General features: G+C 33.9%; 1 protein-coding gene and 1 pseudogene across 1 annotated transcript; both read left to right on the forward strand.

Moving 5' to 3' along the window:
- The first annotated feature begins 2,339 nt into the window (after positions 1-2,339).
- LOC111891752 (putative receptor protein kinase ZmPK1) lies at positions 2,340-5,053 on the forward strand (annotated as a pseudogene).
- Positions 5,054-8,342: 3,289 nt separating this feature from the next.
- LOC111891755 (putative receptor protein kinase ZmPK1) lies at positions 8,343-11,324 on the forward strand. The gene has a single exon (XM_023887821.3). It carries the CDS (start codon positions 8,716-8,718, stop codon positions 11,095-11,097), a length of 2,382 nt encoding a protein of 793 aa, XP_023743589.1. The 5' UTR covers positions 8,343-8,715; the 3' UTR covers positions 11,098-11,324.
- The last annotated feature ends 1,084 nt before the right edge of the window (positions 11,325-12,408 follow it).

Below are 12,408 nucleotides of genomic sequence, written 5' to 3' on the forward strand. Positions count from 1 at the left end.
GTCAACATGGACTGTTGACTTTGACTGTTGACCTCGGTTGACCCGTTGACTTTTGAGGACAGTTCTAGATGGATCAGAAACTTACGTATACAACTCGTGATGAATATAGGTGGTGGAGTTCGTGACAGTGACCCGAGGGTTGGAGCTTATTTCCATAAGTCGACGTTGTAAGGTGAGTTATCCTCACTATACTAAGGGGTCTAAGGCACCAAGGCCGACCCATTTGATATGTTACCTTGAGTTGTGTTAGATGCTAAGTATGACTTAGTGTTGCATGCTAGTGGTTATGACTATTAGGTAGGTCTATAGGACTACCTGTGATGTTATATGATTATTGTATGCTCGATTCTTATGATCTATGTGTTTGTTATATGGGATGGGTTGAGGTTGTACTACTTCGTGCGGTAGCCAACAAACCCTAGGAGCATTCCATTTACGGGCTAAGGGAGACTCGTACTGTGGGCTCGTGGGTATTGTAGTCTGTAGGGCAGTGGACCCGTTATGTGTTGTTCTGTTCGGTCGTTATGTTATGATATTGCTATATCGTTATGTGGACTGTATGTGTGTTGGTATTTTGGGGGTAATTCACTAAGCTTTCGGGCTTATAGTTTCAGTTTATTGTTTCAAGTACCTCAGGGGATCGCGGCAAGGCCAAGGCGTGATCGTATAGCTCCTCCTATTATTTTATGTTTCTGAGAAAAACTCTGATAATCAATGTTTTGAAAACAAAGTTGTAATATTTTGATGAACTTGACATATTTTTAAAAGTTTAAATTTGTTTCAAATTTTGGATGTTATAATATGGACCGTAATAAATTGAAGGTTTACTCCCACCTTCTGAAGATGTCTTCAGGTCCTCTACATGTTTCCTCCTTCTTTTCCCCCACGTTCCTCATAGTCGACGGTTTTCTCCTCCCACATTCAATCGACTTCTCAACCTATACAACCCAGGGTTGCTCAATCGGTTTCCCCCCCCCCCCCCCACATTTTTCTCTTTCTCTCTTATATAGCACTTGTAAAGATCCTGGGCCTACATGATGTTCGAGGCTAAACCCAATCGACATTCAACCTAAATCAGAACGCAATCACGCATGCGATTTTCAAAATCGTCGTATCAAGCAAGTAAAAAACCTTAACTCTCGCAATTTCTGATTCTATCATGTGCACGATTCTGATTATGATTTGCAAATTTTGAGTTCACGCGTTAACTAGTTCCCTTGCTTCATATTATTCGTCTTCTTCTCATGCTTCATCTTTACATTCTTATTTCCCTAATAATGCTTGAGGTTTATTCAATTTACAAGAAGCGAGATGATATCCTTGACGATGTTTGTGGTCAGGTATATTTATCTATAATTGTATCCTTTTATGGGTCTTAGTTTTTTCGCTCTAAAAGACTAAGGATGCATTTGATTGTGGAAAACTCTTTTTATTTTCTAAAAAAATATTTTTAGAAAATAGAGTTGAGTTTTTACTTTCAGTTTTCAATGAAAATTTTAAAAAACACGTTTAGTTGGAACCGGTAAAGTTTTCATTTTTCATCTTCGAAATTTGGAAAACTTTGGCAAATTATAAAAATTATTTTTCTAATTTACATACAGTTTGCAAAACTAAGGATGCGTTTGGTTGTAGAAAATTTTCCAGTTTTCTAGGAAAATTTTCCAAGAAAAACGAAAATTTTGAAAACGCGTTTGGTTCGTTCATTTTTCTAAAATTTTTCAAGAAAATGAAAATTTTCAGTTTTTCAAATTATATGTAAATTAGAAAAGTGATTTTTACAGTTTTCCAAAGTTTTCCAAATTTCTAAGATGGAAAATGAAAACTCCACCGGTTTTAACCAAACGAGTTTTCTAAAATTTTCATTGAAAATTAAAAATGAAAACGCAACTCTATTTTCTGAAAATATTTTCGTAGAAAATGTCTCATTTTCTAAGAAAATATTTTCAGAAAATAAAGTTGAGTTTTCATTTTTCATTTTCAATGAAAATTTTAGAAAACGCGTTTGGTTAAAACCGGTGGAGTTTTCATTTTTCATCTTAAAAATTTGGAAAACTTTGAAAAACTATAAAAATCACTTTTCTAATTTACGTACAATTTGAAAAACTGAAAATTTTCATTTTCTTGGATAATTTTAGAACAATAAACGAACCAAACGCATTTTCAAAATTTCCGTTTTTCTTGAAAAATTTTCCTAGAGAACTGAAAAATTTTCTACAAACAAACGCATTCTTATTTTTTACAAATATAAAAATGAGTTGACTTAGTAGTTGAAAATTGAAATCATGGATGAATTCATTATTTGCGTCTACATTATTTTGTTTATAGTATAAAAACCCAATACTTTTCTTAAATTTTATCAAGCTAGAACATGTGTTTCTACTTATTCTAACAGCTGAAATCATGGTTGTACCTTTTCATCATGTTCTTGTTCTTACAATATCAATACTTTCTCATACACTACCATCATCATCATCTTCTTCTTCTTCTTCTTCTTCTTCTTCTTCTTCTTCTTCTTCTTCTTCTTCTTCTTCTTCTTCTTTCTTAACTCGAGGATCATCTCTATCTGCTGATAACGACAATGATATTTTAGTTTCACCTGACGGGCTTTTCACCGCCGGTTTCCATCAAATCGGAGAGAATGCTTATGGCTTTGCTGTCTGGTTCTCAGAGCAACCCACATCCCGGAGCCGTACATTGGTCTGGATGGCTAACCGAGATGCACCCGTAAACGGAAAATACTCGAAGCTGTTCATATCGGAAGATGGGAATCTTGTTTTGACAGATGCTGGTGATAATAGAAACGTCGTTTGGTCAACACAGACGAAGTCAACATCTTCTTTACTGCAACTGCAACTCCATAACACAGGTAACCTTGTGCTCCATGGAGGAGAAGAAAACCCTCTTTGGCAAAGCTTTGATTATCCCACAGATACCCTTCTTCCGAATCAACTATTCACTAAGAAAACCCAGCTTGTTTCTTCACAAAGTTCTACTAATTACTCTTCAGGCTTCTACAAGCTCTTTTTCGATAACGATAGCATTCTTCGACTTCTTTATCATGGCCCAGAAACAACCACTGTTTTCTGGCCTGATCCGCATTTAAGAACTTGGGAAAATGGGAGATTTCAGTATATAGATATTCGAACATCAAGACTTGACTCCGATGGCGAGTTCAAGTCATCTGATGGTTTTAGTTTCAGATCTGCTGATTTTGGAATGAGAGCGCAAAGAATTATAAAGATCGACACAGATGGCAACTTAAGAGTTTACAGTTTCGATGAAAGAAGATTGAAATGGGAAGTTCAATGGCAAGCTTTTTCTAACCCTTGCCAGATTCATGGTGCTTGTGGTCCCAACAGTCTCTGTTCTTATTCTCCATATTTAGGAAGGAGATGCGCTTGTTTACATGGATACAAGATGGTGGATTCTCAAGATTGGAGTTATGGGTGTGAATCTGAATTCCAGCCATGCACGCAAGATGGGTGTGATGATTTCATTGAGCTTCGTCATGTAGAATTCTACGGCTATGATATTCAACTGATCGAAGACTGCACTCTTGATGATTGCAAAAAGGATTGCTTAAAGGATTACACTTGCAGGGGGTTCCAATTCGGATGGCAGAATGGCATCACCTATTGCTTCTTAAAACCTTCTTTGCATAATGGATATCAAATGGGAGGAATCAAGTCTTTGATGTTTATCAAACTACCAAAGAGATTAGCATCATCATTTACTCAGAAAACCATCATCCAATCAAGCTTCAGTTGTCCACACCCTGTGCTCGTCCCCATAATGAGGACTTACAAGACAAAACATGATATGAATTCGAAGTTGCTTGAATTCGTGCTATTACTCGGATGCATGTTAGGGTTCATTGAGATCGTTTGTATAGTGATATTCTGGTATTGTAGCAGTAAACACTTACCCACAACCACAACTGAGCAAACTTATTTTCCAGCTGCTACAGAGTTTCGGAAATTCACATACAGCGAATTGAAGAAGGCAACACGCAATTTCAGTGAAGAGATTGGGAGAGGTGGAGCTTCAATCGTGTATAAAGGCAGGTTAGCAGACAACAGGATCGCAGCAATTAAAAGGCTCAAGAGCACTAATCGCCAAGGAGAAGCTGAGTTTCAAGCTGAAATAAGCACGATTGGGAGACTGAATCACATGAACTTGATACAGACATGGGGTTATTGTGCTGAAGGAAAGCATAGGCTTGTTGTATATGAGTATATGGAGAAAGGATCATTGGCTGAAAATTTAAGCTCTGGTCATAAACTTGATTGGGCGACAAGGTTTGATATAGCAAAAGGTATTGCAAAAGGGTTAGCTTATTTACATGAAGAATGCTTGGAGTGGGTTCTACATTGCGATGTGAAACCCCATAACATATTGTTGGATGCGAATTACAACCCTAAAGTCGCAGATTTTGGTCTTTCCACATTGTTGGAAAGAAGAAGTGGTATCAACCAATGGAACTTCTCCATGATACGAGGGACTCGAGGTTATATGGCTCCTGAATGGGTTTTAAACCTTCCGATTACCTCAAAAGTTGATGTGTTTAGCTATGGGGTGGTGATATTGGAGATGATAACAGGAAGAAGTCCAGCAAGCATGAATGAAAATGACGAGATTAAGCGTGCCCTAATTGATAGGGTGAGAGATAGGATTGATGGGTTTGATGAGATTGTGGATCCTTGGATAAGGGACCAATACGATGACACTGTGATGGAGAATCTGGTTAGAATTGCATTACAGTTGAAGAAGACAGAGAGGCAAGACCCTCAATGAGACAAGTAGTTGATATGCTTCTCTATGCCTGACTTTCAAGTGAAGATTAATAAAAGGGATTTTGGTTTCTTTGAAAATTATCTATGTTGGATCCGGATAATTACAAATTAAAACAATATCATTTTTCACAAGGTTTTCAAGGTCGTTTTGCTCGGCATCTTACGTAAGATCGTTTTGCTTTTTGTAAGATCATTATCGTAAAAGTGCATCAGGATCGAAAGATCCTATCAAAATAAACTTATATTTAAATTTGCTCTCATGATGTCGATAACGGAATCAACGTTAACTATTTAAGCATGAACCATGAATCCATGATTTTCTTTGCTATAAATCATAAAGATTAAGAGGAGAACATCTTAATTAGAAAAAAAACAAAAAACAGCTTAATCATGTACAATTAAAGATAAAAGATCACAAGGATATTATTAAGGGTGTGTTCTGTCTAACTCGTCTCTAATTCAAGATGTATTTATGAAAGGGTGATGTTTTACAACACTTTTTGCAACTTGCGATGCTCGTTTTTAACTTGAATATACAAATTTTTGAGACTTAACTATATAATAAACTAATGAGGTGAGATCGGAATCGTTTTTGACTTATAGAATCATAAAATCGTAAGATTTTAAGATCAAAATCACGATTTTAATCCTATTTTAAAAAGAATAAAAATCCTTAGGCATGATTTTGGTTAAATATTAATAAAAGTTATATTTTTCTCCTTTTGGTCTCTTCCCTAGTTTAGCACAACTCATGTATTTTTATAAAGAGAAAATTATCATTAATAATAAAAAAAAAAGATATAAAAACCGATACTTCAATTGATGTTAAAAATCAAGTTGATATGATCATTAAAAGATATAAGCCACCAAAAAAACTTGATCGGAATTATATTTCTTGTATATGTAAATTACAATTAAGACTTTGTTTTAGTTAAATACTAGGTTTTAATCGTGTACTATGGTTGACAAATTTTAAAAATATATATATATTTTTTAGTACATAAATAACAGTCCCGGAAAGGAGAATATAATATAAGGAAATTTTTTATTTATTTTCCGGTCGATGTTCGGAATCTTGAAAAACAAAGATTATTTTACATTGTAAAATACTATAAATGATAGTTTTCAGAAAACACAATGTTATATAAAAAATATTTTTTTTAAAATTTCACTCTATATTTGAAATCCTCAAAAAGATGTCATTTTATAATTTTATAAAGTATGATACTATAAATAATAATTTCCAAAAAATAGAATCTTATATTATAAAATTTGTTTTTTTTTCTACTTCAAGTTCAAAATCCTTAGAAAAAGACCATTTTAAAAAGTATATTATCATAAAACCATAATATTTTAAAAAAATGGACCATATTTATTTTCATATACTAATGGATGTTATTTTGTAAATAATATAGTGGTTACATATATAATTAATATATTATATGATAATTACGAAATACAAATTAATCATACAAATTAAAATCTATTAAACTAAATATAAGCACCACAAGAGAAATGATACTAGGATCACAATGTAAAAAGTTGTAAATAAACAAAGTAATATTCAATTTTTCCAGTCTTGATTAATAATTATTATTGAAAAAAAGTCTATTCCAAATCAATATTAAATTTACATTACTCATAATCTCTTAAACAAATTATCAAATATCCTTGGCAAAAAACTTTAAAAAAATCATAATATATGATATTATGATCATTTAAAGCAAATATAGTTAAATTTTGGCTTACTATTACAAGTGATGAGATTGGAGCACCACTTCTATAGTTCATTCACGAATCAAGCACTATTTGACTAGTTACAATGTACCATCATTTATTCATTTGTATCATATAGGAACTTGGATACAGGTTAACAAGACTTGACCTATTCAACCATTTAGTCCTACAAATCTTGCATACAATAACTTTTGGGCCTACAAAGATTATTATATATTTTCATGTTGTTTTGTTGATTATTAGATAATAGTATCCCAAGACAAGATGTAAATACATTGCTTGGCTTATTTAGGAAATGTTGGACATTTGACCCAAAGTCCACAATTTTTATGAAGTTAAAAAACGTGCACGATGTAAAGTGTTTAGGTAATTTCCTCCACCGAAATTGCATTTCACTATCAATTTGTTTATTCATTCTATACATATCATCGTTCTTTTAATCCCGACTTCTAAATAAATAAATACTCAAATAATTAAAATTATTTACATAGTTTATATTTTTCATAAATGTAACTACTTTACCCTCATTTTTCTAAAATATTTTATAAAACTTCCTTATATAATTAGTCTATTTCGAAACAAAAATAATATTTTAATATGAATATATTTTAATACAAATATATCGGTTCATTATTTATACATATAAAATACGAAAAAATATTATGTTATAGTTACAAAAATAAAATAAAAACATTGAAATTATTATATTATCGTCATAAAAGTTATATTTATAAATAAGATGTTATTAAATAGTTAATAGGAATAATTAATTAGTAAAGAAATAAAAAAATAGTTAGAAATTCAGACCTCTTAAAAATTCAGATCTTAAAAATTCAGACTCTACCAAACAGCCCTTACTCTATTTTTCAATCGCCAACGAAGAGAACTAGTGGGATCATCAGAATCTCCCACCTACCCGCTATTCTCTCTAAACCTCTCTTCTTTGCTTCTTGTTCCTGAACTGATACCGACTGTGACAACACCGCCTTCCCTACTCCTGCTTCAAGGATTGCCGCCAATTGCTGGTGAACCTAAGGATCCATCAACACCGAACCCAACATCAACATATATGGTAGAAGGAGATATCACACCTGCAACACCAGATCTTAAAATGCGAGATGATGAAATTGATTCCAAGAAATTTACAAGAGGGGTGGGGATTGTACATCAATGGGAAATCGAATGGTTTAGGTATTGCTGGTGTTTACTCCATCTCTATCTTCTCTATGTCCATCATCAAACTATATTGCACCTTTTGGAAAAGGTATGATTTGGAAATTGAAATTGTATTGTGCAGTACCAAGAGAACGACTAGAGAGATGGAGAGATATGAGTGATTTTAGATTTTGCAGGGGCGTTTTTGGAACCATTTACAAAAACCTCCGATTTTGCAGGTTTTCAAGAAGACCCACCACCATTTTTGATTTCTTGAACTATTTCGATTTCAAATTGATTTTCATTTTGAGTTTCATTTTTGAAACGATTTTGAGATTTCTGAAATGGTTTTCAGTTTCAACAATCATTTGGTTACACATTTCAGATTTTTTTTATATATTTGATTTTCGATATCTGGAACCGAAGGTGGAAGGGTGCAAATCGGGGGTAGTCGGAGAAGATGACCGGAGTAGAGAAGAGAAGAGCATATCGGGAGTGGAAGAGAATGGGTGGGTAGGGTGGGTTTGGAAATTATTTTTTTCTTTTTCAGTAAATACAAAATAGTTTAAAAATAAACTAAAAATAATATAATAAGGGCATTATAGTCATTTTATATATGACAAAGGATGAAATGTGCAAACTTAAATTAATGAAGGATGAAACGTGCAACTTTTAACCATACGAGGGACAGTCCAAATTAATTTTTGAAAATAGAGTCCTAATTAATTTTTGAAAATAGGGACCGAACGAGGGAAGATTCGTTTAATTTACTCTTTATTTTTTTTACGTTCCAACGGTCAAAATGTGACGGTTTGCCACAAATCAATGCCATTGGTCGTAAGAACACGTAACTGGCCTCAATTCATACAACTATGAGACGGTGTTCACGCATAAAGACTCCCGCCGCATAACCCTTTACGCGTAAAAATCTTCCCCAAACCCTTAGGCTTTACACTATAAAAACCCAACATCTTTCTGAAAATTTATCAAGCTAGAACATGTGCTTGTACTTATTCTAACAGCTGAAATCATGGCTGTACCTTTTTATCATCTTCTTGTTCTTACAATATCAATACTATCCCACATACCAATATCATCATCGTCATCATCTTCTTCTTCTTTCTTAACTAAAGGATCATCTCTATGTGTTGACAACGACGATGATATTTTAGTTTCACCCAACGGAATTTTCACCGCCGGTTTCCATCAAGTCGGAGAGAATGCTTATGGCTTTGCTGTCTGGTTCTCAGAGCAACCCACATCCCGGAGTCGTACAGTGGTCTGGATGGCTAATCGAGATGCACCCGTAAACGGAAAACACTCGACGCTGTTCATATCGGAAGATGGGAATCTTGCTTTGACAGATGCTGGTGATAATAGAAACGTCATTTGGTCAACACAGACGAAGTCAACATCTTCTTTACTGCAACTGCAACTCCATAACACAGGTAACCTAGTGCTCAATGGAGGAGAAGAAAACCCTCTTTGGCAAAGCTTTGATCATCCCACAGATACCCTTCTTCCAAATCAACTCTTCACTAAGAAAATCCAACTTGTTTCTTCAAGAAGTTTCACTAATTACTCTTCAGGGTTCTATAAGCTCTTTTTTGATAACGATAGCATTCTTCGACTTCTTTATGATGGCGTAAAAACAACTACAGTTTTCTGGCCTCATCCGAGTTTAGGAACTTTGGAAGCTGGGAGATTGCCGTATGTGGATATTCAAAGAGCAAGCCTCGACTCGGATGGTGAATTCAACTCATCTGATGGTTTTCGTTTCAGATCTGCTGATTTTGGATTGAGAGCGCAAAGATTTATGAAGATCGACACAGATGGCAACTTAAGAGTTTACAGTTTCGATGAAAGAAGATTGAAATGGGAAGTTCAATGGCAAGCTTTTTCTAACCCTTGCCAGATTCATGGTTCTTGTGGTCCAAACAGTCTTTGTTCTTATTCTCCAGATTTAGGAAGGAGATGCGCTTGTTTACATGGATACAAGATGGCGGATTCTCAAGATTGGAGTTATGGGTGTGATTCTGAATTCCAGCCATGCACGCAAAATGGGTGTGATGATTTCATTGAGCTTCGTCATGTAGAATTCTATGGCTATGATCTTCGATTGATCATCAACTGCACTCTTGATGCTTGCAAGAAGGATTGCTTAAAGGATTACAATTGCAGGGGGTTCCAATTCGGATGGACGAAAGGCATCCCCTATTGCTACATAAAAGCTTCTTTGCATAACGGGTATCAAATGGGAGGAATCAAGGCTTTGATGTATATCAAACTACCAAAGAGATTAGTATCATCTTTTACTCAGAAAACCATCATCCAATCAAGCTTTATTTGTCCAGACGCTGTGCTCTCCCCCATAATGAGGACTTACAAGACAAAACATGATATGACTCCGAAGTCGCTTGAATTCATGCTATTATTCGGATGCATGTTAGGGTTCATTGAGATCGTTTGTGTAGTGATATTCTGGTATTGTAGCAGTAAACACTCATCTACAACCACAACTGAGCAAACTTATTTTCTGGCTGCTATAGAGTTTCGAAGATTCACATACAGCGAGTTGAAGAAGGCATCACGCAATTTCAGTGAAGAGATTGGGAGAGGTGGTGCTTCCATCGTGTATAAAGGCAGGTTAGCAGACAACAGGATCGCAGCAATTAAAAGGCTCACGAACACTAATCGCCAAGGAGAAGCTGAGTTTCAAGCTGAAATAAGCACGATTGGGAGACTGAATCACATGAACTTGATACAGACATGGGGTTATTGTGCTGAAGGAAAGCATAGGCTTGTTGTATATGAGTATATGGAGAAAGGATCATTGGCTGAAAATTTAAGCTCTGGTCATAAACTTGATTGGGCGACAAGGTTTGATATAGCAAAAGGTATTGCAAAAGGGTTAGCTTATTTACATGAAGAATGCTTGGAGTGGGTTCTACATTGCGATGTGAAACCCCATAACATATTGTTGGATGCGAATTACAACCCTAAAGTTGCAGATTTTGGTCTTTCCACATTGTTGGAAAGAAGAAGTGGTATCAACCAATGGAACTTCTCCATGATACGAGGGACTCGAGGTTATATGGCTCCTGAATGGGTTTTAAACCTTCCGATTACCTCAAAAGTTGATGTGTTTAGCTATGGGGTGGTGATATTGGAGATGATAACAGGAAGAAGTCCAGCAAGCATGAATGAAAATGACGAGATTAAGCGTGCCCTAATTGATAGGGTGAGAGATAGGATTGATGGGTTTGATGAGATTGTGGATCCTTGGATAAGGGACCAATACGACGACACTGTGATGGAGAATCTGGTTAGAATTGCATTACAGTGTGTTGAAGAAGACAGAGAGGCAAGACCCTCAATGAGACAAGTAGTTGATATGCTTCTCTATGCCTGACTTTCAAGTGTAGATTAATAAAAGGGATTTTGGTTTCTTTGAAAATTATCTATGTTGGATCCGGATAATTACAAATTAAAACAATATCATTTTTCACAAGGTTTTCAAGGTCGTTTTGCTCGGCATCTTACTTAAGATCGTTTTGCTTTTTGTAAGATCATTATCGTAAAATTGCATCGGGATCGAAAGATCCTATCAAAATAAACTTATATTTAAATTTGCTCTCATGATGTCGATAACGGAATCAACTTTAACTGTTTAAGCATGAACCATGATTTTCTTTGCTATAAATCATAAAGATTAAGAGGAAAACATCTTAATTAGAAAAAAAACAAAAAACAGCTTAATCATGTACAATTAAAGATAAAAGATCACAAAGATATTATTAAGGGTGTGTTCTGTCTAACTCGGCTCTAATTCAAGATGTATTTATGAAAGGGTGATGTTTTACAACACTTTTTGCAACTTGCGATGCTCGTTTTTAACTTGAATATACAAAATTTTGAGACTTAACTATATAATAAACTAATGAGGTGAGATCGGAATCGTTTTTGACTTATAGAATCATAAAATCGTAAGATTTTAAGATCAAAATCACGATTTTAATCCTGTTTTAAAAAGAATAAAAATCCTTAGGCATGATTTTGGTTAAATATTAATAAAAGTTATATTTTTCTCCTTTTGGTCTCTTCCCTAGTTTAGCACAACTCATGTATTTTTGTAAAGAGAAAATTATCATTATTAATAAAAAAAAAAAGATATAAAAACCGATACTTCAATTGATGTTAAAAATCAAGTTGATATGATCATTAAAAGATATAAGCCACCAAAAAAACTTGATCGGAATTATATTTCTTGTATATGTAAATTACAATTAAGACTTTGTTTTAGTTAAATACTAGGTTTTAATCGTGTACTATGGTTGACAAATTTTAAAAATATATATATATATTTTTAGTACATAAATAACAGTCCCGGAAAGGAGAATATAATATAAGGAAATTTTTTATTTATTTTCCGGTCGATGTTCGGAATCTTGAAAAACAAAGATTATTTTACATTGTAAAATACTATAAATGATAGTTTTCAGAAAACACAATGTTATATAAAAAAATATTTTTTTTAAAATTTCACTCTATATTTGAAATCCTCAAAAAGATGTCATTTTATAATTTTATAAAGTATGATACTATAAATAATAATTTCCAAAAAATAGAATCTTATATTATAAAATTTGTTTTTTTTTCTACTTCAAGTTCAAAATCCTTAGAAAAAGACCATTTTAAAAAGTATATTATCATAAAACCATAA

The sequence above is a fragment of the Lactuca sativa genome, chromosome 5 (genome assembly GCF_002870075.4).
Source record: "Lactuca sativa cultivar Salinas chromosome 5, Lsat_Salinas_v11, whole genome shotgun sequence".
NCBI classification, from domain to species: Eukaryota; Viridiplantae; Streptophyta; class Magnoliopsida; order Asterales; family Asteraceae; genus Lactuca; species Lactuca sativa.